The 27,451-nt window shown below is 37.0% G+C and overlaps 1 protein-coding gene across 2 annotated transcripts in view; it reads right to left on the minus strand.

Moving 5' to 3' along the window:
* The window catches only part of CLNK (cytokine dependent hematopoietic cell linker), a 38,509-nt gene extending 12,017 nt beyond the window's left edge, over positions 1 to 26,492 (minus strand). Inside the window, exons 1-13 of one of the 2 annotated variants that reach the window (XM_085577699.1) lie at positions 22,135 to 26,492; positions 21,119 to 21,168; positions 17,687 to 17,721; positions 15,168 to 15,330; positions 13,390 to 13,466; positions 13,069 to 13,114; positions 10,836 to 10,864; positions 10,478 to 10,497; positions 8,889 to 9,014; positions 6,218 to 6,245; positions 3,367 to 3,385; positions 2,267 to 2,330; positions 1,100 to 1,140 (exon numbers count right to left, since the gene is read on the minus strand). In XM_085577699.1, coding sequence (XP_085433825.1) covers positions 1,100 to 1,140; positions 2,267 to 2,330; positions 3,367 to 3,385; positions 6,218 to 6,245; positions 8,889 to 9,014; positions 10,478 to 10,497; positions 10,836 to 10,864; positions 13,069 to 13,114; positions 13,390 to 13,466; positions 15,168 to 15,330; positions 17,687 to 17,721; positions 21,119 to 21,143 — 673 coding nt within the window. In that variant the 5' untranslated portion in view covers positions 21,144 to 21,168; positions 22,135 to 26,492. The other variant, XM_031504576.3, reaches the window with a different exon arrangement.
* Positions 26,493 to 27,451: the final 959 nt, after the last annotated feature.

The raw sequence follows: 27,451 nt of genomic DNA on the forward strand, positions 1-27,451 counted from the left end.
CAAAGGGCCTGGCACCAGACATCAACCTTTTGTTTCTGCAATCACTTTGACTTGTCAAAATATGAAATATTTTTACTGTTCAGCTCACTGGATCATAATTTTAGCATTTTTGTTTGCATTGCATTTTTAGTAGCTGGCATCCTTAGAATTTTCTTTTTAAAGAGACCCCACTGCTAGGACCATAATTGCTTTGTGGACCTGTGCTGTGTATTTTTTGCAGATTTTTTTTTTTTTCTGGTGTGTTTTAAGGTGTGGGACAAGAAGGGTAAAATTAAAATTCTCTTGCAATGCTTATGTACCAAGTCCGGCTGAGATGGAGCTAACAACACCTTGCCAAGAAATAAGATTTTAATAAAATTAATATTTGTTCTTACAATATTTTTAAGCCAAATATAGACTTTAAGGGCAATTATAGGGTAGCAGGGGAAAAGCTACTTATTTGTTCTCTCCCTGTTGCTTCAGGCGTGCAAGAGGGACAGAGGAAAAAGGATACTCTGCTGTCCCAGAGAGCCTAAAGGAGCAAAAGCCCTGCTAAGGATGGTAGGAAGTGTCTGAAGTGGCAGCAGCAGAGACCTAGATGAGCTTTACAGACTATGTAAAGAAGGATTTTTAGAAGGTGTCTAGAGGGGAGTGTGTGGAATTGCACCCCAGCACAAGAAGGAAGCAGCTCAATGGAGGGAGCCCACCGGAATCTGGGAGCTGGGGCCTGTGAAGCAAAGCTGGGGGATGTAGGCTTGGTTAGCCTGGCAGTGACCAAAGTTAATTTCAATCCTACTTGATCTGAAGAAATAATGCAATCCATATGTTCTTCCTGGTGGTATTTGCTTTTACCAAAAGTGCCTGTTATGCACTAATAGGTTCTTGGCACAGCTTAGGTTTTGTTTTTTTTTTTTGGGTTTTATATATATATATATATATATATATATATATATATATATATGTAAAAGGGCATTTGCAGAAGCAATTAAAGGTGTCAAGGACAGTAGGAAGTGCATTGAAAATCCTCAGTGCAAACATACAAGCGTAACAAAATGAATCTGTTTCTTACTCTTATTTTTCCATGTTTACTTTGGCTTTCAAAGCAATCTTTAGCTCTTACCTGATCTGCAAAAGTTTTTAGATCTCCATCTACATTGAGGGCTAGGAAAAAGCAATGAATAGAAGTAATGTCAGAAAAGTATTTATTTTAGTGGCAGTGTAAGAGTCAAATTAGAGAGCTGTGCATATCTGTACTTCCCCAGAGTACCCCTTTCTCTTACTGATAGCAGCTTTGGGCCTTCCCAGGTTTTGGGTGGTAATTGTGTATTTAGTGTCTTGACATACTTCCCTTATTTTCACGACTCACTTTTTCAAGTTGCATTGAATTTTGGGGTTTTTTTTTTTTTTTACTCTCCATAAGATTTCCATATTTTAAGTGCATGTGTAGTGAAGCACAGTTTGCTTTTGTTCTCTGCTAATTTCAGCTGATGTTCCCAGTGCCTCTATAGGAAGACCCAGGGGGCAATTCTTCCCTGCCTGTTCTGGTTTTCGAAACTGCTCCTGAGTGGCTGGCCAGTTAGTATTTTGTTGTGTTTCACTAGGAGGAATATTGACCAAATAACTCGACATAACAAAAGCATAAGAAGAAAGAGAATACTAGGGATCACAAATATGGTCATATTTACTCCACACAATAATATTGCCCTGGAGAAATGCCATTACTGTAAACAATGTTACATGAGAGATTCTGTATTTGTCTAGGAAGGATGTTAAATCATTCATATACTTCCTATGCTGTCTCCTATATTTTTGGCTTTTGTTGCATATTTCAGTAGAAAAGAGATTACAGACACTTAGAAAGGAAAGATTTGTATAGGTTAGAAAAACAAAGTATGTCTAACTATGGAAGATTTCTGTGGAAGAATAATCGGCCTTTGGAAAGCCAGGTGTGTATCCTTTGTAAATTAAAATAGAAAATGAGGGGGAGAGGAAATGCTGAGGCTGGAGATAGGGTGTTAAATATATTGTATAAAGAAGTTCTATCACAGAAATAGCAGCAGAAATGTATACAGCAGCATGCTTTTAAAGATAAAAATTGGCTGTGCAATTACAATAGCTTGAAAGCAATTCCCAAAGATGTTCTTGTCATGCATCAGGGCAAAACTATCACTGCATGGCATCAGAAAGTGGTATCATTTTGCTTTTATTGCATAGTACAATTTTCTAGGGCAGAATGTTTAGTCCTTGAAGCACCCAGTACAAACTCCTGAAATTCTTCTATTCCTACCTGGCTTCAGGAGGATGCTGTTGTGCTTGAAAAGGTACTTCAGGTTTCTTCCTCAAACTTGTAACTGTTAGTAAAAATGATAAGAATTTAGTATTTCCTCTTTTGTCTGAGAGCATCTAGGAGCTACTGTGAAGAAAATTAAGTAAATTCATACATGAGGGTGAGGCAGTTCAATAGAAACCTTAAAGGGCTGTAATCAGTCTGGCTTGAACGGGTCAGCTAATGATTTCAGTGGGAAATAGTTGGACTGGTACTGAATGTTACATGGGGGATGTTACAGGGTTTGCTGATGCCAAATATGGCTTCACATAATAGTAAATAATGTGGAATGTTGCACTAGAAGTTTGTGGAGAGTTCATAAATCCTTTTTATAGGACAGGATAGGCATTGCATTTATTAATGCAGTGGATTCTATTTCTTGCTGAAAATCAGGAAATGGTGCCTTAATCCACAAAAGGAAAAGCCAGAGGAAATGATGAATTTATTAACACAAAGTGTAAACAGCACGAAAGCCCTGTAACTTGTATCTATCTTCAAAGTATTTTGGAGTAACATTGTAGTAGACCTTTGTGCATATGGACTTAGTGAGTGGTTTAAGCCATTTTTTCAAAGCTGTATGTACATCTAAAGAATTGACATGTTTTTAAAACATTGGAGGTTTCAATTTTTTAGAACTTGTTTTAGCTTTAAAAACCTAAATTTTTCAAAAAACTTTATTTCAAAATTCTCACCTTCTAATAATGGTAGAGCAGCAAGACTGACAGAACGGTGATGACCTCTGTGCAGATCTCTTTTGGATATTCTTGTTTTGATTTTTTTTAGGCACCAACACTTCTATTTCCCCCAAAACCTTCAGACATTTGCTTAGGACAAATGTGTTACCCTGGCTCCCCAAATAGCTGTAGCTAAGGCCAAGGTAAGTTTCCTTTTTTTCTGTTGCTCATCAGCAACTTTTGAGGTCTCTCTAACTCTCTCCATTCTCAGCAGATGTATACCTGAGGGATGTCTCTTGTTTCAGTTAGAATTTTAATGACAGAATATTTTAATTTTGGAATATAAAGGAAAGACAACAAGTTATTATCATATTATTGAATACTGACCTTGCTCTCTTCCAGATACCTATATAAAATAATAATATAGTAAATATTTTTCTTTGGATTAACTTGAATTTACCCCAACAGACCCAACTATTCACCAGTTTGAAATAATTTATAGACATTCAATTGTTAATTCCTGATCACTTTGGCAAAAACAAATAATAAATACTGATCTCAGTCTGCAACCAACAATGAGAATTGAACTTTTTAGGGGTGTAAGTGAACATGTGGTTTACTGCAAAGATCACCATTTCATGATGACTGTTGTGTATCAGTTTAACTTACAATATGGTTTTCCTTCCTTGATCTTGTATTAAATTGAGATTGATTATGGTTGACTGGAGAGACACAAAGATTAAAATTAGTCACTTCTTTTCAGGCTCCTTAACTGACAGTAAAATTATTTTACTGTCATGGCAGATACTTGATTCAAAATCACTGTGTGGAGAGTCTTTATCCAGCATATTATACTAAAAATAAGAATTATAGTTTTCTAAAGATTGGAGTTTGGCTCCTAAACTTTCACTGTATTTCTTTATTATTTTTATTCACAGATCAAAATGATGGGAATATCAATTATTTTGTTTGTTAGTTTGATGCATCTAAGACTATAATACATAAATATTAAAGAGAAAAATAGGGGTTTTTTTGCTGGATATTGCATTTTGAACCTTCCTTATAAGTTACTTCCCCAGTAATGTTTACCTATTAGTTATTTCAAGTCTTATTCAGGCTGGACAAGATCTGGGCAGGTCCTAGCCCATGCTCCTGCTTAAAGCATGGAGAACTGGGAGATGAGACCTGGGGTCTCAAAGCTTTAACCAGCTGGGTTTTGCCAAGCTCCCAGAATGCAGATTTCACAGCCTATCTGGAAAACCTCTTTCAATACCCAACAGAAAAAATTCAATAATTTTTTTTCCCTATTTCTGATTGAAACCTTCATCATTTCAAGATTGTTGCCTCTTGTACTTCCACTGTGCACTGTGTAAAGCACCATGCTCTTTCTGACCAACATCTCTCAGACACCGCCTGGCATCTGTTGAGTTCCCCCAGGGTTCCCCTCCAGGCAAAAGGAGCCCAGTCCCACCAGACTCATTTCACAGGGCAGGTACTGCATGTCCTGCTGACCCTGTGCTGACCCTCTCTGCCCTGTCAGCTTCAGCCTTGAGCAGCACTCCAGGTGCTGCCTGCTGTGTGATGGGTAAAAGGGAATAGTCCCTTCCCTTGTTCTCTTGGCAATGCTTCTGTTGACACAGCTTGATATGCTCTTGGCCTTCATGGCTGTCAAGGATACACCAGTGGCTCTTGTTCAGCCTTTGGTCCCCAGGTCCTTCTGAGCTGAGCAGAGGGTTTAGTTCATTCTTAGGTAGCATTTTGCCTTTGTCATTTCCAATTTCAAGAAGCTCCTCAGTACCCTTTCCTGCAGCCTGTCTGGCTACTGGTGAAGGGCAGTCCTTCTCTCAAAGCTATTGACCTGCTCTTTGGTGTTTGAAACCCTGACAAGGCAACTCTGTTGTCTCCAGGTCACACTGAAACTGTTTAGGCCTTCATATCTATAGGAATGGGAAGTGATCAAAATTAAATTTTATCTTTTCTGTGTCATGAGACACAATATTTTTCCTTATGATGTAGCCAAACTAAGAGTCTGTTAAGAGCTGAGGTATTTGTGCAGCTGTACAATTTCCAGCCAGAAATATTAATTACAGCTGTAAGATATTTATTTTTCTTGGGAGTGTTTTCATATTTGGTTTGTAATGAGTCAGTATCCAGGACAAGAAAAAGCTTTTTTTTTTTTTTTTTTTTTTAAATATTATCTTTCTTGCCAATATATAATTTTTTTAAGCAGTAAGTGTTGATTACAATATTGCTATCAAACCATGTTTTTGTCATCATCTTTCAAACTAAGACCTCTAACCAAGAGGAGTGAGGTTTGGGGCAGCCTCCCAGCCAGAACTGTGGAGAAGGAAAACTCAATGGATTTAAAAGTTAGAGAAATCCGTAGATTTGTGCTTCAACTTGCTCTGGAAGGAAACAGTTGGGATTAACTACTGTAGATTCCTATCTTCTCTTCCCTTTAATGAGAAAAAATAATAAAACCAATTCAGTAGGACCACATTAGTGCAGGAACTAAAACATTAAGTAAGAAGCACAAAATGCTATAAATGATAATCTCTTTCCAAATTTTACAAACATCCTTTATCAGTGCATGATTGTAGGGACTGTATCTCTTAATAAGTTTTATAGGAAAGCACTTGTCATAACTGAACTCCCTTATTGCTAGAACCATTTCCTCTGCTTTACTTCATTGGTCTGCATAGAAAGTGAGTGAAGGAGAAGCAAAACGGAGCTGGGGGATAGCAGGGACTGGTAAAACTAGATTTAAAATTTGACCATTTTTGTTTTTATTGAAATGGACCATCTTATATTTGAAGTATTTATATTACATTAATGTTACACTCCTCTGTTGACCTTATAATTTCAGTTTTCTGCTTGTAAAATGTATGTGGAATCTCTGTTTGTCTGAAGGAGAGCATCTCCTGCTGCTGCTTCTTCACAGGCATCCACATCAGGCAGTTACAAGAGATGCTTTGTGTGGATTATTGGACAGGTAGCTTTGCACTGTACCTATGTTTTTATTTCTGCAAACAAATTCAGAAACTGACCCCATTCAGGAAGTAGCAGTATTGAAATTGGAACACACATTAAAAATGGACAATGGACACTTTTATGGCACAAAGCTAATATGACTTACTTTTTTTTTTAACCTAATAGGCAAAAATACTATTACATACTGTGTAGCTGTGGAATGTGTCTTGCTTTTATAGTCCTAATACATACAAAGATGAATACTTACTTGATTTGATTCCTTAACAGATGAATGTCTGGAAAAGAAAGAATAATAAGCAAAACATTTAGTTATGATAAAATAAAATCACTTTGAGTACATCATCACTGATGATTACATCTTGACAAGAGAAGGATTTTGCTACTGCTGGAGAAGTTCATAAGCATGTTATTTTTACATGACTTATTTTCAGGAGAAGTATCTTGGACTTCCTTAAAAGAAATAGTGTCCACTGAATTTCTTATAGTAAAGTACAACTTTGTTAAGGATTTATACTGGGAGGAGGGGGAAAAAGAGGAGTATCAACTTCAGCACTTTTCATCTCATGCCAAAAGGTCTCATTACACATTTTAGAATCAGCTATAAATGGAAATAAGCTCCTTGAAGACTGAAGAACTTAAAAAAGGAAATACAGAGCTGAAATGGAATGTGTAGAGGAAAGGAGGTGCAAAACAGGAAAAGATGAGTGGAGAATGTTCCTCATGGCCCTCATTAAGTAGGTGTTAAGGTATTTTTCTGCCTTCTCCTGATATGACTGATCAACAGGAGTATCATCCTTTCCTGGGAAAGAAATATCCTCCTTCCAAATAAAATGGATAAGGTATTGAGTCTGACATCTTTTGTTAGATGTTTTGATTGTGATGAAAGCTTACACTTTTTAGCAGTGTGTATTTCCTAATAAAAGAGACAGGGTACCAGATTTTACAAGCTATTTAGCAACATAAGGTGTGAATAAGCATCTAGTAGTTTTTGGAAGGCTCTGAGATTTAATCTCTGTTTAGCCTATCTCCTGGACTGAAAAAATATGACAGTGAGATAATTCTGCTAAATCAGTCAGAAGACAAAAGGAAGATCTGGTAGAGGAAACCCTGGGAGCTATTTTTCAACAGTGACAAGGGCTCTCTTCCTCATGTCTGTGTTGAAAACATCAATCAGCATGGAGGCCTGAGGCAAGAAATTTGGAAATTATCTGTATTATTCAAGAAGGCTAGGAGAAAGGAGAGGAACTGTTCTGATTTGGATAGTTGTTTTTGTGTTAGTTTCTTCAATTTGTTAGCTTGGTCTCCAGGACCATTACTTGGTGTGTGAAAGCCCATATTCAGGACACTGGGTGTGTGGTAAAATTCCATGACATTAAAGATGTGCTTGCAGGGCTGGCCTCCACCCCCAAGGGACATGGCCCTTGCTTAACCACAGGCATATAAAAATTTCAATCACAACAGAGCTTCTAATATACATTCCAGGACCCTGCGCTTGCCTATTTTTTTATAAAGCTGTTTTTTTAGATTGTACAAATAATGATGTGTTAAATTTTATAAGTCTTCCAAATTTTATTGGAAAAGAAGACTTGTACTCCTAAATCACATCTATGGCTGGACAGCTTTGCTTACAGTCTAGCAAAGGACTGTAAACTGTGGTGCCATATTCCTTCCCTCTGCAGCTCATATGTTTTGTTCTTACAAAGCTGTAACTGGACTGAGGATGGGTGAGAAATATTTTGAGTGAAGTGCTTGTGAGAAATTTGTCAAGTGCCTCCCCCAGATATTGTGTTATCTTATTCTGTTCCACTTCTGTCTTACTCGTGTGATAAAATCTCCTAGTGCAATAGACGTGACATGTATTTATATTACAGAATTTGGCTGTATAATAGGACCTTTTAAATCCAAGTGCTCTGCATACTGATATCAGCTGGCAACATGGATTATAACATTTCTCACAAAGCTTTCACCCTGTGCTGCCCTACCAAGGGAGGGGACCAGTTGTGGGATTTGGAACTTTGCAGCTCTGTGTCAAGTCTTGCATCTCAATATGAAGCTACTTCATACTAATAAAATGTCTTTGCAACCAACATATTTTGGAACCTAAGTCATGAAAAAGCACCATTCAGGAAAAAAACACCACCCCAATAACCCATAATTAGAGCTCACTCATTAAATACATACTTTAAAGATTATTTGTTTGATTTGTAAGCTTATTTTCCCCCCAAAGGATTTGAAGTGACAGCTGTAAAATGAAGCAAAATTCCATCCTGATGAGCTGAATTTGAAATAATTTAAGGAAGGATGGACAAGATTGACACAGCTTCTGGCTGCTATAGGTTTTTGTCAAGAGTCATTTGAGCATCATACCCCATGGCCCCTGGATTTGTGTCCATGGGTGTTGTGTGGCTGAGGAGTGCAAAATGGAAAGGGCAAGAAGTGATTTGTAGCTTGGATTCATTGGTCTCATGGGCTGAAGCCAGATTTCTGCCTACAGATGAGTCATTTCTTTTGCTGAATGTAATGTCTTTGGGATGTGGAGTGAGTTTCTGTATCTCTGGTGCAGTCAGTGTGTTTCCCCATCACTAGATTCACTAACTGTGATAAGTAAATAGCATTTTTTGTACTTAAAAGGGGTTGCAAGACCTCTAAATATCATTAAGGAAAAAAAATCTTAAAGAAAATGTTCATGAAAATTCTGTCTGCTTTTCTACTTCTTTACCATTATTTTCTCAGTCCTTTTTTTTTTTTTTAAATGCCAGTGTCACATTACATAAAGACCACTTCTCTCAATTATTCACAGCTGTCTAAAGAGTAACTTCCTTAAGCAAAAGCAGAGGTGGGACAGAAGTAAAATGTTGTGGTTTGAGCAGGGAGAGTGTTTTGATTCTCAGGGAAGGAAGATGAGGAATGCACTGTACCTTGTGACATTTGCTGGTATCTCGGTGGGATCTCGGCTGAGCGTGTTCCTCTTGTGAAGGACCTGGCTGTTTATCCTTGGCTCTGGAGGAAGGAGCTGATACTGCTTTGGCAGCATCTTCAGAGGCCTAGAGAAGTCAAAAGAGACCTTGAAGAGCTATTAGGGAATAAAGGAGGTGCAGGGACTGTATTTTAAGCACAAGTTCTAGAAGTAAGAGACTGGAATTTTCTGAGAGTATTTCAATGTATTTGTGCTGAGCCAAGCTCAGATCCAGGAGCTCTTCAGGGCCCTTCAACAGCAATAGTAATGTTGGATAATATTCTACCCTTGCAAGACATTACTGCACTGTGTTTTGTGCCACTAAAAACTGCTTTTGTGTGCCTCAGCAGTGTGTGCCAAGTACAGCTCTGCAGTGTGGATATTTCCAGGTGGGTATGGCTGCATATATGGTCTAGTGAACACAATCCAGTTTCAGACACAGAGGAAAATGTTCTTTATCCCAGAAAACACACAGGTAACATGGGCCTGGTGTTTTCTGAGGGATGTGGGCACTCCCTGTCTGTGCTGTGAGACCAGGCAGTCAGAGCCCAGCTCCAGCTGGAAGCTGCAGCATGGAGAGGTTGGCTGGACAACATTGGAGGTGCATCAAGGTATCTGGCAGAACTGCCTTCAGTGGTGGGAGCCTTGTATGTTTGCACAGTACATCCCCAATTTAAGTCAAGTTAGAGAATTGAGAACCATTCTGGCCACTATAATACAACCAGAAACAAATTTTTGAAATTTTTGAAATTTTGGAGAATAATGGATTGAGAATGTTGTCATTCCTGCACTATTACAGTTTTGAATTTATGAGGTTTACTGCCCTTTTATGGTATTTCATATTTTTTATAGTTAAATTTAAATATGTAATGCTAATCATACTTTAAAATTCTTTTTCTCTTTTGGAACAGTCAGTGTAGGCATGGAGGAATAAACTTGCCATTCCTAGATGACCCTTTGAAAGGATTTTAAAAATTATAGCATTTATTATTTGAGTTTGACAAAATCAAGAAGCAATTAATTTTTTATTTGTGAGCATATAATAGAAAAATATAGAAATATATAGAATATATATATATAAATATATTTGTGGAATAGAGCTTGATCTATCTTCTGTGGAAATAAGTGAAAATATTCCAGTTGATTTCCATACATGATTTTGCTGTGTAGCACAAAGCACTGGCAAATTCATTTAAGTGAGAATGAAGCCAATATTATCACAGTGAACAGAGCCTAAGGCACCAATAGAATTGGTGGCATTTTTTTTTCCCCACCAGATTCAAGGTTTCTAGGCTTTTGACTTGTCTGCAGGCACAGTCAAGATGGTTTTGAAGATGCAGGCCTGAGCTCCTGCTATGAATGCTTAGAGCTCGTGTTTTGTTCTCCCTAATTCCATATCAGAACCTGCTAAGTCCAAGGAGAGGCAGCAGTGAAAGGATGCTGGCTCACTTCCAGTCACCTCATTAGCATGAGCAGCACAGATGGATGGGAGCATTCATTAGCACCGGTTCCCCGGGGAGCACAGGTAAGTGATCTCTGATGGGATCTTACCGTGGGGGAGGTGTGGGCTCCTGGAAAAGAGAGGAAACAAAAATCTCTGTAAGCTTCCCTCCCCCCTTAGTTTACTAGAGAGAAATATGAAGAATTTATATTAAGTAGACATGCCTGTGTCAAGAGTCAAAGGGTTTATGTGCTCTGCAGCACAAAACATCATTCTGTAACATGGCATTTTAAAATCAGGAATAAAAGACATCCTCATGTGAATGCAAGTGAGTGACATAATGTAGGACTGCAGATAGGAGTTTTCTTTTCCTTTAGCTAGTGCTAGCAAAATGGCAGCCTGCCTTTAAAAATCTATGAAATGGCAAAATAAACAGTAAAAATTTTAATGATAAGAGAATCTACTTACCTGGTATCCATGTACTTTCATTCTTCCTCCTAAGAATAATTACAAATAATTCTTAGTAGAGCGCTATCCATATAATTCACAAATGAAGTTACAGCTTTATTCTGGTATTGTTGCTATTATTATGGGCAGTCCAACCCCATTCCTTGCCTTCTCCCGGCTCTACCTATAGAACTCTGCTCTTGCTTTCAGAATGAAACATTTGAGGGTGATATTTATTCAGGTATTGTAAATTTAAATATTTTTCAGAGACTTTATATACATAGAAATATATATGCTTATTGAGTTAGGGATTCATTTTTCTCTGGTTTTATTTTTGTAGAGAATATTATTAAAATACTTAAAACCAATGAAATAAATTCTAATTTTCTTTAAAACATACCAAAATATGACTGACTATTTAAATTAACATCTTACTACTAACTACTAATTTAAATTAACATCTTACTACTAAAAATAACCTTAACTTTATTTTTGCTATATTGAAATTATTTTCCTAAGTTCTACATGCTGAAATCCTAACTAATGCAAAAGACATGCAACATATCTCAAGCTCTCCTTTAAATAAACCATAACTAATTGCTCTAAATAAAATAATGGTACCTTATATGTTTAACATTTCTAGAAAACACTGCTGAAAAAAAGTCTTCTGTGCTATTTATGCCATCTTGTGGCAAGGCCACTTAATAGCACTGAGCATGACAAAAAGTGTTAGGAAATATTTAAAATCAGTGTAGCTATTATATAAAAATAATAGTGTTCTCTACAAGCACTATTCACTCAAGAAATACTAAAAATATTCTCAACCACCAGAGTTTAATTTACCATCCAGTACTGGCTTTGGCTCATCTTAACATCAGCAGACATCACATGGAGACATGTAAATCCAACCTCCTGGTGGAATTCAATGTGTCAAATAAACAGTCAAACTGTCCTTGCCTGCTGATTTCTGCAGATTTTGAAGCTGGCTTACTCAAATTTATCTCAATTCATCTTTTTTTTTTTTTTGGGCTACATGGGGATTTGCTCACAACAATCAACCTAACCTTTCATTTTCAACCTATATAGTGCTTACTTTCTCATCATCTGTAGGAATTACTTCTCTCTACATTTTGCATTACAGTGTGAAATAAGGGGGGAAAAAAGCAAATGCTGTTTTACATGGAATTCTTTGAGTTATTTTTCTGACTGTTCAAATTATAATACTTTCTAAAAATAAGCTGTTACAGCAAACACAAAAGGGTCACATTTTCTTGGCTTGGCAATTGCAGTATTTTTGACCGTATTACCTTGTGGTTCTAAAATTAGAAAATGGTAAGATAAAAAATACCATTTCTTTGCAAAGATAATCAGATATTTAATTCTTCAGTAGCTGACTACATCCAAAGTAAATGAAATGTAAAAAAGTGTATAGAAACCTACTTTTAAAGCAATCTTACAACTGAGTAAAACTGCCAATATGAGGATTTTATATTTGGACACTTCATTAGGTTCTTGAAGAATAAAACTGCTTGTCTCTGATTTCACCACAAGAAATGGACCAAAATTAAAGGTACATTTTTGACTCAAAATTAAAGGATTTTGAAGCAAATTCAGGGTTAAAGGTAAAGCAGCAGACAAAAAAAGATGCTAGTTGATGTACCACACCATTAGTATATTCTGAGTAGGTCAGAACATTGTCCACAAGCCTTTGTAAATGGTCAACCTAGGATGTAAATCCTTAGTGGGAATTGCTAAAGTTGGTATTACTAGTTAAAAATAGTTATTAGATTATGTTTTACAATATATTCATGGGAAAAGCCTGAGAAGGATAGGGAGTGAAAAAGAAATACATTATTAGAAGTAAAGCACAGTGGGGATCTTGTAGGTTTTTAGTGAAAAAGTTCAGATGTTGGCTTCTCCCTGCTCCTATGTCTTTACAATATAGCAAAAAGGAAAATTAAATTAAATTTTTTAAATTTAAGGGCTCTTTTTCTCCCCCCCCCCCCCCCCCATAGGAGTAGGGAACTCCTGAGATAAAATATATCTCCTGTAAATAATTACTTCAGTGTTAGATAGTTGAAAGAGTATTGCAAAATTTTCAGGATGATTGTTTTGGAAAGCAGATGCTCTTCTGAAAACTGTATCTATTCTGTCATGTGTAATCTCTGCCTATGTACAAAAGATATATATGGAAGTAGAAATTACTATTTCTGTTTGCAGAAATGGGTAGATTTTTTTTTTTTTTAAATTATACCTCTTACATTTGGCACTGTTCTCCCCTCTGGATCAAATGTGTGAACCTGTTAATAAACCAAAAGAAAGATGTGATGTTAGCCATCATTCCTGAAGCCCAGTGGAAAGGGTGCTGCTCCTGGCTGGAATGCCTCTAAGTGGGGAGTGAAAGCAAGAAGCAAGGCCATCTGTGCCAAGTGAAACAGGAACAGCTCAAAGGAACGTGGGCTGCCCTGGTGCAGAGGAATGTGATGTGGCCAAGACTTTAAATAGACTGTACTTTGGGGGATATTACAGAAAAGGGGAAATCTGTTTATGAATAAGGATTAGTATCTTTACTTACGGCTGAGTATTGAAGAGGCTGAGATGGGTTCTCACTCATTGGGGAAGTGGTACCTGAAGGCCTTAAGCAACGTGTGTCTGCAAAAGAGGAAGAAAAATCAAGCCTGAGTAATTCAGTAATATAATGTTTGAAGAAGGAGGGGTTTTAATGTTCAAAATGTATTTTTCAGGTCAGGTCTCATCATTTAAATAGCATTTTAATTTTTGTTTGTTTGTTTTCAGAACTTAACAACCATTTTAGCAGCTGTATTGAGAACAAAAGCATGACCCTGGTAAGAGCTTTATGGTTAATGTCCCCACTGTGATTATAAATAAAAGCCTTCATAAGCTGGTAAACAGTTAAGACAGACATTTGACCTTAACTGGGGTTAGATTACTGAATTTGTTTTTCACTTGAACCTTTGTTCTTGGCAATGCTGTCATGTTGTTCTAGTTTTGCAAGTGTTGTAGGGGTTTTAGTCTCTAGATAATATTTCAATTTTTACTTTAAATTTTAATAAAAAACTGCATCCCTGACCATCAAAAAGAAATGCTCAGGATGTATGCTAACTTGTATTTTCAGTCATTAATTTTACATTTCAAGGACACTGGTATTTATCTGGAAAAGATGGCAAAAATGTTAGCATTGAATTTTACCCTTTTGAAATATATTTTCGGTCCTTTCTTCACTCTTTTGATCTTGCCACATTGTAGTTACTGGGCATAATACACAGGCAAAAACCAGCTTTTTGTTTAATGTGTTTTACCTTAAATCACAAAACAAAACCCATGTATTTTGGCTAGTTCAGGACAATCTTACGTAAACAACAAAAGATACGGACTGCTAAATGAAAGTTTTTACTCCTAACCAAGGTAAAAACTGTACTTGGAATTCACTTCAGGTTTTCAAATAAAATGGACAAATTAGTCTTGGAGCATAATGTAGAATATCTACTTGTTCAGACTGGTTGTGATCCTTTCACACACTGATGAATTTACTCACTTTAAAAGCCATCTATTTGTTTAGACATCAGACTCCCACAAAAAATGTGTAGAAAATGTTTTTGCTGACTTTGATGTGAACTGGAGCAAGTTATCTCTTTTATGGTTTCCAATCTGTGCCATCTAGGACTCCCTGCCATTTTTTAAACTGTTTAAAACCTCTGGAGTGTTGATATTGGATTGGAGCAATGCACAGCTAGGATGACATTTCACTTCCATAAATTAATTGGCTCTGTATATTTAGGCATTAAATGTGACTTAGAATAGCTTTGGTAAACCAAAAGATGATTAATGCAGCTACCTTACAAAGTTAAGAATGTTTTAGAAATACACTCAAAGTAATTGCTTATTACTGCTATTTAAAGCATCAGAGAACTCGTTTAGAAAGAATACTACATTATCATCTGGATGAAAGTTCAGTGTGTTCTTTAATATATTTTCCATCTTAAAGATTTCTAGGCTTAAATAGCAGTGAGATTTTCTGAAATGGCTGTGGGTTTGATCAGCCAGTTTTTTGCACATTCCATGGGGAATGGGATAATAGAATTTATCCCATGAAGGTAACATTAAAATTAAAAAGCAGTGTGTAATTATTAATTTAGCATAATCTAATGAAAATCAGGGTAATTGTTGATTATGAAGAAGCAGAAAAAGCTCTTGCCATGTTTCTGCCTACCAATGTTATTTTCCAGTTGAGCCATTTAATTAAAAATATATATAGAGACAGAAAATTCCAGGTCTGTACTGTTCCTCTGTAACTCTAGGTTTTATTCAGTTTCCACAGACAGAAAATGTTACCTGCGTATTCAGATTCTTGTAGAGGTTTGGCAGGAAGGATTCTCAAAGAATGCATGGCCTCCAGCACTGAAGAATTTACAGTCTCATACATATTGTCTTCCTCCTCAGACAGCTCAGAGGAAAACTGTACATCACACTTGCCCTTCATTGTCAAGTATTCGCTCTGGATCGAAGAAAAGATATACAGATAATACAAATAAATTTAAGTTCAAGATTGATTTCAGCATGGAAATATATGATTGCCATAACCAGACATTTTGGTGCATGGGAAATTTTCTGATGAAAACTGAAGGGTTGGAAAGCAGTTGAGGAAGTGGTTTGATATTGATATGTATATCAATATATTTGATCATTGCAGACATTGAAACTGTATCTTTTATTATAATATTATCCATGTGGTGTTTGTATTGTACTGACTGTTTACATATGTCACTTGCAAGAATATATTAGCTAGCTCATCACAAATGTCACGCTTCAAAATAAAAACATACGGTATTTGGGGGAATTTGTGCTGGCAAATGTGCACTCCAAGTGATTGTGATAGTGAGCATGTATTGAACAGTGGAGTCCATGGAAATATGGTGCTGAGCGTGACTCAGGATGTCTCTGCATGTGTCTTTACACTTGTATAGGTTTGTTCAAGGTTGTGTTCTAGAGTGCTGCTCCACCCTTCATCTTCACCATTTACTCACTGAAACACAACTGCTGGCTTCCTCCAGCACAGAGCCAGTATTGCTGCTGAGGAAATTCGACTGATGATACCCCATGGCTCTAGAAGTCACACTTTATTACCAACAGTGTAGGTGCATCCATGCACTTGGGTCTTCTGTGATGTTTTGTCTATTTTCAAATTTATTTTATTCTCAAATTTATTCCCTGATGTTTGTTTGATTCTCATTACTAATGGGGAATCAACAGCTTCCTGACATAGCGTCTTCTACCATTTAACTGCCCTTTCAGTTCATGCTTTTTCTCTTGAGTGCTAAAATTGAATCCGATTTGTTTTACTGTCCAAGAGCACTAAATAAATTGATAGCTAGCTACTTTATTTCAAACTTTATATGCTAATGCCTATAATTATATTTATTTATTTATTCTTCTAAGAAACAAATATGCTTCATTAAATCTTTCCTAGATTTTCAACCAACATAAAAGGCTTTGAATCTCATATCCTCAGTGTTACTTTCCTGTCAGCACACTCCAGCTTGTACACCTCTTTGCTAAAACACGAGGCAGACCTCCAAGAAGTGTTCTTTACAGTACATTGCAGGGTGAGATTTGTCTTTATGACAGTACATAAAAAAGTCACCACACCCTAGACAGACCCTACAGGGTACCTGTGTTTTCAGGCTCTTCTCTGCACCACTCTTTCCAGTTCAATAGCAATACTGTCAGCTAGGCTGAGAGTGGCTATTTTTTCAATCAATTGTGCAAGCACTTTCACCTAGTTGAAATAATTTTCATCTAGACCAGGCATGTATTTGTGAGACTGTCTTCTGGGGAATATCAGAGGCCTAATAAAAAGCAATATATAACATATTTACTGTTTTCCTTCTCATTATTGTAGTCATATTTCTGCTGAAAATGAAATTAGTTTGAGGAATTGATGAGATGTTCTTCATGCCACATTAACAATTCTTTACATAATCAGACTTATTATTTCCAAAATATCTTTGCTATAATCTTTGTTTAATAATTTCTCCAGGTACCAAATAAGTCCTCAGGATTTGCTTTCTTTATTGGAAGAAAATGTCGTTACCACTGTTCTTTTCCATAATTTTAGAAACTCAGGACTCTGGAGAATTCCCAAAGAGAATAAATGAATATTTGAGAAATTTCTTAAATAATTATTTAAGGGTCTTAGCATAAGTAAATAATTTCCTGACCATTCTTTCCCTATTCTGCTCTGTGCTGTGTTTGCCTTCTATTTGGTATTAATCCCACATAGGAACTGATTGTTATTAATCATTCTGTGAAATCTGAAGCTGTCAAAGTATTGATTGCATCAAATTTTTTAAGTCATCCTTCATTTGTTCAACTTATTTATTAAAACATAGACCTGTGCTTTATTTTCATCTTTTTGTGATTTAAAAGGTATTTACACTATTTTTTTAGACACCTGAACTGAAACTCAAACCCAGATTTCAAATACAAATGGAAAGACATTGAAATGTGTTGTTTGCTTTTCAGCTTTTATTTATATTGCTTACCTATTTAATCTTGAGGTTTATGACTTATATCCTTGTTTAGCTTGACTCCTGTTATTTTTACTTGATCTTATGATAAAGGTGTATTTTAGATTCAGCCCATAAATGGAGAATTGGTGAGTGAGTCACTTCTCCAGTCTAGATCCCACTTTAAAAAACTAAATGTTCTCATCTGTATTTCACAATTCTTATGCCTTATTTTGCATTAAAAACCATGATTGAATTTTTGTTAGTATTATAGCTGAGATGATATTAACATACATCAGGAAGAGAAAAAAAGGTAAAATTTTAGGAAGAACATATGGTACTTACAGAATGAGAGGTGTTAGCAGGAATAGTTCTCTTTTCTGTATGAAATGGAGAAAAGCTGTCAGCAGGTCCCATTCTATTGTAAATTATACAGTAGCTAGTAACTTATATAAAGGAATAAAAGTTTGCCAACCGCAGATTTGCGAGTATTTATTTACAGTATTTTAGAGAGATGGAAAAAAGGACATGAAGCAGGTCCACCCAGGAGTTTGTGGATCTACACAACGCATGAGGAAGTAGCTGTGTGGAAGTGGGATTCACAGTCATGAGCGTGTCTAAGCCCGCCCACCAAAAACACTCAAAGAAGGATGTGCTTGAGCTCCCCTTTCTCTCCTGAGTTTTGCTTCTTGGTGCAGAACTTTGACATCTGTGGGACTCCTGGTATGGAAATCCCTCTGTGAGTAGAAATGTGTTTTGTTCTCTCTGTAGCAGAAGAAAATCCCAAATCTGAGAATACTCCAGCTATCAGGCTATTCTCGGTGATGTTTGTCTGCCCATGAAGCTGTCCCATGGTACAGCCAGGAGAGTATGAGCTACAGGGCCAAAAAGCTGGTGAACAGAGGCTCCCAACTTCTGCAATTGCAGAAGTTTGCAATGACCTGATTTACAAACCTGATTTACACGTTTAACCCAGTGACTCTTTAATGCAAAACAGCCATGGTATGACCTTGCCCAGTATGTGCTCTCATTCTGGACTGTTTCCATCCTTTCTTAGGCTGCCTGTAACCTCACAAATCTTACATCTCTGGCTGGCTACACAATGGCCTAATTTCAAAAGTAGAACATGAAAAAGTCCTATCGAGACCAACCAATAACAAATAATTACCGCATGTTGTAATGCTTAGGAAAAAAGGGATAATTGTGCACTGAAATACTTTTATGCTAAGGAGAGAGTTAAAACCAGGACTACTTATTTTCCAGGGGTTGTGCCCCATGACTGAAGGGTATTAAGGACAGCCAGCATCCCACAACCCTCCCTTACAGCTGTGTTTTGGAAGAAGCAAGTTTCTGTCTAAACACCCTCTTCACATTTGTAACTCTCGTCCTGTGAGCCTGGTATTGCATAGTTTTGTATACTCCAGCAGATGGCATTGAATGTTCATTTATTCCAAATATGTAGTACTTTAATCTCTACTTGGAGGCTCATTCCTAGGTGACAGAGGAGGAGTTTATGCAAGCTACTTGTCTGATTTTCTGTTTTGTTATACTGGTTGCTAATCAGAAGTTAGCCCAGTTAAAGGTGGTACCACGATAATAATAAAAGAGGCAGTGACTTAATTTGTAGATTTTGTACTTCTGTTCATAAAAAGAGTGTGGTTGATTTATCCTCAACAAAAAAAAAACAAAAAAAACAAAACAAAAAAAAACCAACAACAAAAAAAAAAGAGTAACAGTGGTAAACATCAATGCTATTGCCTTTGCATTTTGTGGCTTAATTGGCTTAATGCTAAAAGGGGACTGTTTGACACAAGCCTTTGGGGTGATGTACTGCTATCCAATATCAGTTTACAATTTGATGTCCAGGTCAGTTTATCATCTCTTCTGGTATGCATGACTCACTGGAGTTGGGATGAACTCCATCTGCCTTCTTTCTTCTCAGGCCTCCTTGGCACTGGACCAGTGAAGGGAGCAGCACTGGTGCTGCTTTTCCATGGGTCTGCCCTCTGTGTAAGGTAACTGCCCAAATATTTGCTCTTTGCTAGCTGAGGAGTACAAACCAGTGAGAAACCACTCTTCCTGTTATTTAATAATATAATTTTCATAATGAAGATAGTAGCTGCAATCAGCTGGACCTTCTGGCATAATTTTTTTCACTGCAAGCTAAAGATTTAAAACTGGCACAGGCTAGAGACTCCTCAAGCTATAGGGACTCATCATGTTTTATTCAGTCTGAAAATTTTTCATTGCTTTGCTGCATTGCCTGTGAAATTGATAAACAGACTATCACTTATATTAATAGTAAGGTGTGGCATGCATGTGGGTGTGTTTCTGCCAGTTGACAGAGAATGCCTGATGTTAAAGGACAAAATGGAAAAAAAATTATCTTCTCTTTAATTTGCAATGGAATAAAACTGTGTGTACATTTTGTGGCAACCTTGACTTTTCATGGTGATCTAAAAAATTTTTGTTTAAAAGGGTGACAGGTTAAAAATTTCTACACAAAAACCCAACACTAAAAGCATAGCCCTTTAATGGGGAAAACAGAAGGTAAATCTGTTCCCATTGGCTTCTCTGAATCTATGAAAGCATAGTCATTTTTTAGTCACTGTGGTGTTTCAGCCAGTGTCAGAAAGTGATAAAGAATTGTGGGTTGTGATTTAATAACCCCTGTGATCCTGTAAGGGTGTGTCCTAACCATTTCAGTAGAAAAAAACCTGAAGCTGGAAATGCTGCAAGGAAGAGCTCTATAGACATTTTCAGAGTCACTTTTTTTACTGTCTTCCCCAAAATTATGATGCAAAGCCCTGTCCTGTTCAGGCATACAGGCATCTTCCTAAAGCATATGGAGGGGCTAGACAAACAAGCTTCCTGAATAATACAGTTTTAATTAGAGTACCAAGTAAAAGATTAGGCAGGTTTCACTTCAGAAATGTGAAAAAGGCGTGTGAATAAATACCAGTTATGGTAGGCATTTGGGCTAGGGCCAGCTATCCACAACAATAAAAGATTTGCAGTAAGATGATAGATTGCTGGGTTTTATTTTTCCCAGAACTGCTTTTTCCAGCCCTAAATCTAAATCTTCTATATTATATGGATATTGAATGCATTTAAGCAAACTTCACATAATGCTATAAACATATGGTACATCAAATAAGTTTATCTGGCTAGTTGTGCCTCTTTTTAGTTAGATGATTTTATATGCTTTGCATTAAAGGTCTCAGCTCAGCTACAGTTGTGAACTGCAGTGTCATTTACAAGGAATTTAAGTAAATGCAGTGATTTACTTTTGAAATTAATGCATTTTAAACACATGCTTGCTACTGACCATAATCTGTCATGGAAACAGATTTAGAGATCTTAAGTCATTGTCTTCTTGTTTTGGAACAGCAACCAGCAAAAAAGAGGAGAGACCTTCAAAGATAGCAGCAGATGGAAAAAGAAAGTTTCCTCAGTTGCTTTCTAGAAGCCATCAGCCAAGCTAATATTTTCAGTCTGCATCAAGAGAATAACTTATTCCTGGCTTTTTGCAGTGTATACCATCATGAAACCAAGCATTTTTTGTGGCACAGTGGAAGTAAATACCTTTTTGTTGTCTGCCTTAGTGAGTATCCCCTTAGTGGGTGTCCATTAATTTTAATTTTTTCTACTAATTCATTTTCATTTTCATGATATTAAAATATTCAGATCTATCACAGACTTTTACTGTCTCTAATAAGAAGTAGGCTACATAGACATGCTACAGTACTTCATTTTTCAGCAGTGAAAGAATTTTACCTTTCAGATGAATATTTGGATTCATTACTTCATGTATATTTGGGCAAGATCTAAATACAGAAAAAAAAAATCCACTTAATTAAATTTTACAAATTTCCATTGTTCTGTGAAACTTCTCAAAGAGTCCAGTTTAAATTAATGAGTGAAAGTTGAAAGGATAATAAGTGCATTTGGGAAATGACTTTACAGATTTGGAAATTCAACAATCTTGGGTCAAACCTTACGTTTTTATTCACTTACAGCTCCAAGTTTGTTGCAGAGAACTCTACTCATTTTGCAAACATTCATATTAGACATAAATATTGTAACAGCCTTATTGATGTTTTACATATTCAGTGTATTATTGGAGGGATGAATTTCCTTGGAGAGATAGGAGCTAAAATTCTCTTTTACATGCAGCTGTGCCACTCCACATGGCTCCCCTCCCATTCTGCCAAATTAGTATAACACTTTCCCTAGACCTGATGTGGTATTCTTCCATCCTGCCATTCCTCTGCCATGGAGAATATATGAGATATATTGGGTGTGGAAGAACCACATAAGCCTTACTCTGGTGTTGGTTCTCTCACCATGACCCTCTTTACCCACTGGACTGTAGCTCTGTATCAGCCTGTCCAGCAACATTTGTGGATCATTGCAGTAGCAGTACTTAATATTCAGAAGCAACATCAAAAGCTATTTTGCAATGATTTGGCCAGAGATCACATTAAGACTGCATTAATGCATACTCATTTTATCTATATCCAAGCATCCACCCTTGGAATTGCCTAAAGTTTGGGAAATACCACCACAAATCTCAGAGTTTCAACTAGCTCACTCTTACAATTACAAAATAATTTAGATTAGCAGCAGCTTTTGAGCACAGGGTGAAGCTGAGTGCTTTCCTGTTCAGTGAGCAAGCTGTAACCACACAAGAGTGAAGTACTATAGTGTGTGATAATAGCATGGACATATCAATAATAAACCTTTTATTTATATCACTTATCAGTGATTTAAAAAGTAATTTATTTACTTACTTATTTTTTGGCAAAGCTGTTTTCCTGCTGTTTGAATCTGCTGGATGATATTCTACTGTTTTTCTGTTGGCTCTGACAGAATTGAACAAAGTTTACTGTTAGAGAGCAACAATAAGTGGGGAAGAAATGCAAGTGCCAGCAGAGCTCCAAAACTAAGTTTCAAAATTTTCAATGCACATATGCAAATTATTACCTCCTCTACTTCAAACATTTTCATTCTCTGAATATTTTCCTGATTTTTTTTTATGTTGTTGTTTTCAGCTCTTTGGAAAAAAGAACAGCAATTTCCTGCTGAGGGAATGAAAGGCTGGAAACTGAGTTCCTGTGTCCACTGTTTTGGTTACATTAGAATAGGGTACTTTTTGAATTCAACTGAATAGGAATTAAAACCCAGGGGCATCCATCCAAGATCTCTGTTGCTGGTAAAATAGTTGCTAAACACCAGTGCTGTAGATACCAAAACAACAGAATTCAGTTCTCTTGGCCTCTCTACTTCTGATTGCCCTTGGGCTTCTCTCTTAAAAACAGAACTCCTTATTTTACTCAGGTGAAATAATATTGATTTATAAATCCTTGAAATGATAACTGAGATTATTTCTAATTTTACCTTTTGACTACTGGACATTTCAGTGTCTTCAGCAAAAAGAGTTAGGATTATCTCACAAATAATCCCTACAAGTGAAAAGGTGGTCATGTTCTTTTGGACCTATCCAAACTCATTTAAATTCATAGATTCTATAATCAGTGTTGTCAAGTCTGGTTTCAGTTTTTTTTTTTTACAAACATGCTCCAAAACCTATTTGAAACAAACAATCAAACAAACAACCAAACAAAAACCACCCACACATACACAATTTAGTCAATATTTAAATGCACACATCGCTAATGAATTTTTCTGTCATGTTAGACAGTTTATTATAGAAAACTAAAGGGCATAAATACAAAGGTGCAAATTTTAGAAGAAAGACAAGATATGTTTATTTTCAGCTGTGGATTTAGGGGGAGAGGTATGCTTGAGCAGTTGCTATAGCTATAGAGGGTTTTGGATAAGTGGTTAAATCTGTACTGCAGTGATATGTTTCTGGAGCATATGGAATATGAACAGGTAACTGATTTCTGTCATCTCAGTGCTCTTTATCATTTCATGTATAATTTTTTGTCTTTTAAAAGAACAGTTTCATGCCTTGCAAAACTCTTCCTCCAGCTCCCCCACGGCAGTCTGTATTACAAATGCAAAAGGCTGTTGCATGAGTATTATACATACAGTGAACATAATTTTTGTGTGTTTGAATTTACTTCATTCCTCCCTGACCCCTCCTGTGGCAAATTTCCCAACATGACCTTCTGCAGGTTGTCCTTTGCCTGCAGCAGGGACCTGCTTTAGTCTCTTTGGTAGTTTTTGTCTCCATGTGAGATGCAGCACTGAGGTTTTACTGGCATCTCTGTGAGTCCATCAGAACTATATACACATTACTGGTAACTACTAGCATAAATGGCTCAGGATTTATCAGAAACTTATCATGGCTGAGGCCATGGGGACATTTAGGACTTTCTGAATGTTCTATGTTAATAAAATCCTGACTTTGCTTAAAAAAAAGTATTTTTCCAGCATTTTTGCTTTAAAATGTTGGTGTGCTATTTTTTTAAATGCCCATGTTTAATTATAGGGCCAAAGCATCTTCTCTTCACAGAATTTTCCTCATTCTCTGGTCGACAGTACAGCAACATTGTTTCCTCCTGCAAAAATTTGGGGTTTTCTTTAATGCAATTTAGGAAAATTTCACCTCTTTTTACTTAAACAAAATGCAGAATTTCGTTTAGCTGGGTATGTTATGTAAGTTTTTCCATTTATGATACTCATACCAGGCTGACCAGATACAAAATCCTAAGATGTGTGTTTGTGACAGTTCAGACTGGTAGCACAGACAGAGCAGCAACTCCTCTCAAGATCCAAGTTACTTTATGTATGGCCAGAAGATATACTGGGGAGAAAAAGTGAGGATAGCCTTCATTTTAGGCAATGATTGACTCATATTTAAATGCAGACCAATTATAATGGAGCACCTAAATAGAAATTACATTTACATTAAAGTCGACTGAATTAATCTTGATTGTTCTGTTGCAATGTTATGATTAATTTATGATGAATTGGTTGTATAAAAGAGTCTGTTTCAAAGCTCTTATAATTTCCAAGAACCATGAAATTATTAGGAAAATTTTAAGACACTCCATTTGAAAGTTTATTTATTTCACAGCATTTAAGGGGATTGTTACCAGAGTAAATTTTACTTGTTAGGAATAAAAGTTGGCTAAGTACAGATGATTAAAAGAGACAGAAGTCCATTTCCTGTTATTTTGATTGTCTTTCTTTTCTTCAGTTTCAACAGTGAAACAAGAAGAAGAAAAGTAGTGATCATATTTACTAGCTCTCCTCTGACTGCAAAACTTTGCATGTAATACTGAAATATTGCCTGATGTTTTGTTCAATCAGTTTCTACATTGCAAAGGCTCTGCTGTATTCATGTCAAATCCTTCTTCATGACAGACTGTAAATTGCCTAATCTGCTCAAAATAGCCAGAATTGCTTAAAAATAATTTTGGTTATTTGGTTTTCTTGTTACTTATTTTTACAGTTATTTGCATATTTATTTGGTGTTGAGAGCTCCTATCATGAAACAATCTTCCTGTGACAGATGAGTTACAATTGTAAAATTAGTCCCTGTCCAAAGGATGCATAAACCAAGGGAAAATAGGTGGATGCAACTGTAAAATGGAGATAAAACAACAAGCTGAAGGTAAAAGGAGTTTTTCTAGAAGAAAAGGAATAAAACATGGAGCATGCATCTCTGTGCTCCATGACTGTAGACACCTAAAGAGGGTCAGTCCTCAGTTTGAGAAACAGGCACCTCTCAGGTCTGTGGAGAGAGAAAACCTCATTTATATTTCATATTTTCATTTAATATACTACTATTGAAAGAGGTCAGTATTATATTTTATTGGCTACATAATACAACAAAAGGATCATACTATTTAGCACCCTGATTATATAAATCCATGGCTTAATGCTATTTTCTAAATAAATTGTTGCCAGGGTGGCTATTAAGGGATGCTGTCATTCAGAAACCATCCTGTTTCCTGAAACAGCTACCAAAGGTGGAATGTGCACCACACATGTCAGTGTGATTGGACTTTGGGGCACTTGGCAATCACAAGGTCCTTCAGATACATGGTGGTTTGAAAGTGCATTGCACTGTTCATTCTGTCTTCTGGTCACATCTATGTCTGTAGGTACTTTTACTAAATAGCAGGGTTTGGGTTGGGAGGAGGTTTAGTCACCTCTGCTGCAGACTGGATTGAGCAAAACTGCAGTCAGGAGGGAAGAAGTAACTGAAGTAGTTTAAGTCTAACAACAGTTAACATAGTCAAGAGCTTCTAAGGAAGTGCATAGAAGAGAGTTCACTTTTGAAAATGATACCTGCAATAAGAGAGATTAGGAACCTGGCTTGATTGGGCTGGGTCACTCTCGAAGATAAGCCTGGATTTAAAGGTGGCTGAACACAGGTGTGCCTTTCTGTTTTGGGAGCCTGGTATAACCTGCCTGGCCTGAGATGCTGCTCAAGAGGGCATTAGTTCTTTTTCAGATCTTGGATTGAGCTTCTTTGGCTGCTGCCTGTGAGTTTAGACACCTCAAAGCAAGGTCTGAAATTTTAGCTTGATGAGCAGGGAGCTGCCTCGAGCTAGCAAAGAGCAGCTGCCTGAAATGAGTCTTGGTGGCTGCTCAGCTGCAGAGGAGGTGCAGCCAGTGCCTGCAGTACACAGCTGGGAGCATTGGGAAGACACTTTGGTGAAAAGTGAGGGAAAGCTATCCACCATTCTTATGAAATAATCTAATATTCAGAGAAGGTATGCAGCTTTGTACTTTGTACTGTGACCATAACGGTGTATTGCTTAGATAATTGTTCTGCACTGAAAAGAAAAGAGGTGCAGGATCCCAGTGTGAGCTCCTGTGCTCCAGCTGGGCACCTGCACCCCTTGGATCTTCCCTTACAGTTTGCTTATGTGCTGAAGAAGGAGGGGAGGTTTTCGGCACAGTGCCTGGGCAGGTGATGAAAGCTTCTCACCAGAATACCCTGCACCCTGTAGTGGGCTTGGATCTCCCAAAGGTGAGCGCAAATGTTCCTGTTCCTGAATGCTGTAACTACATGCAGAAGGACAACATGAGCGTTTTGGAGAGGCACAGTTACCTCCCTAGGTATGTCAGATATTTTTGCTGTAAAGGCTCTGGCTGGGATGGAGTTAATTATGCTGAGAGCAGTCTGTTGGGTGCTGGGCTGTGGATCTGTGACCAGAGCAGTGCTGACAACAGACTGTGTTTTGGCTGTTGTTAGCAGTGCTTGCACAGCACCAAGGCTTTCCCTTTTTCCTGTTCTGCCCTCCCAGTGAGAAGGCCGGGGGTGGGCAGAGGCTGGAAGTGGACAAAGCTGGCACAGCTGACCCCAGCTAACCCTAAGGATATCCCACACTGCACAGCATGTGCTCAGCAAAACACAAAAAAAACCCCAAAAACAAACAAACAAACAAAAAAAACCCCCAAAAAATAAAATTAAAAAAAACCCCAAAAAACCCCACAAACACACACATAAAAGAAAATAAAACAAAAAAACCAAACCCAAGTGAGTTTTTTTTTCTTTGGAAAACAGCTACTGCACAGTGATTGCCTTCATACCACTTGTTTTGTTTCAGATTTTTTTTCTTTTTCTTTCTTTCACTTACTAAACTGTGTCTTTCTCAATCCTCAAGTTTCCTTCCTTGCTTTCCATCTTTTCCTGCCAGGGGTAGCCTGCTGCAGACACAGCAGCAGGTAGGAATTTCAGGAAAGGAGGGGAGAGCCATTTGACCTTTCAGCTGATCACAGGGGGCTCAGGATCAGTTTTGGCACTAGCATATAAATATCATCTAGGTCCAAGGCAAAGACATGACCACTTTTATCCACTTTTATATAATCCAAACTACTGCCTAAAATGGAGCTTTTTTGTTCTTTTAATTTTTAAAGGTCAGCTTTATGAATCAGTAATAAGATCATCCATGTCAACATTGTACTCACCATTGTGACTTATAATAAATACTCCATGAAACATATGCTCTTCTGATTACTACACTTAAACTACTATAGTCCTCCAAGTGTGCCGCGTTGGAGAATACTTGTTCTGTTCCTTTTACTAAAATAAATGCTAGGAACATAATAATAAATATTGAAGGATCTATTGTGTTAGCAAAATTATGTAACTGACCACTTGCAAAACTAATTAAAATTTAT

Source organism: Lonchura striata, chromosome 4 (assembly GCF_050655825.1).
Source record: "Lonchura striata isolate lonStrDom1 chromosome 4, ASM5065582v1, whole genome shotgun sequence".
Taxonomy (NCBI): domain Eukaryota; kingdom Metazoa; phylum Chordata; class Aves; order Passeriformes; family Estrildidae; genus Lonchura; species Lonchura striata.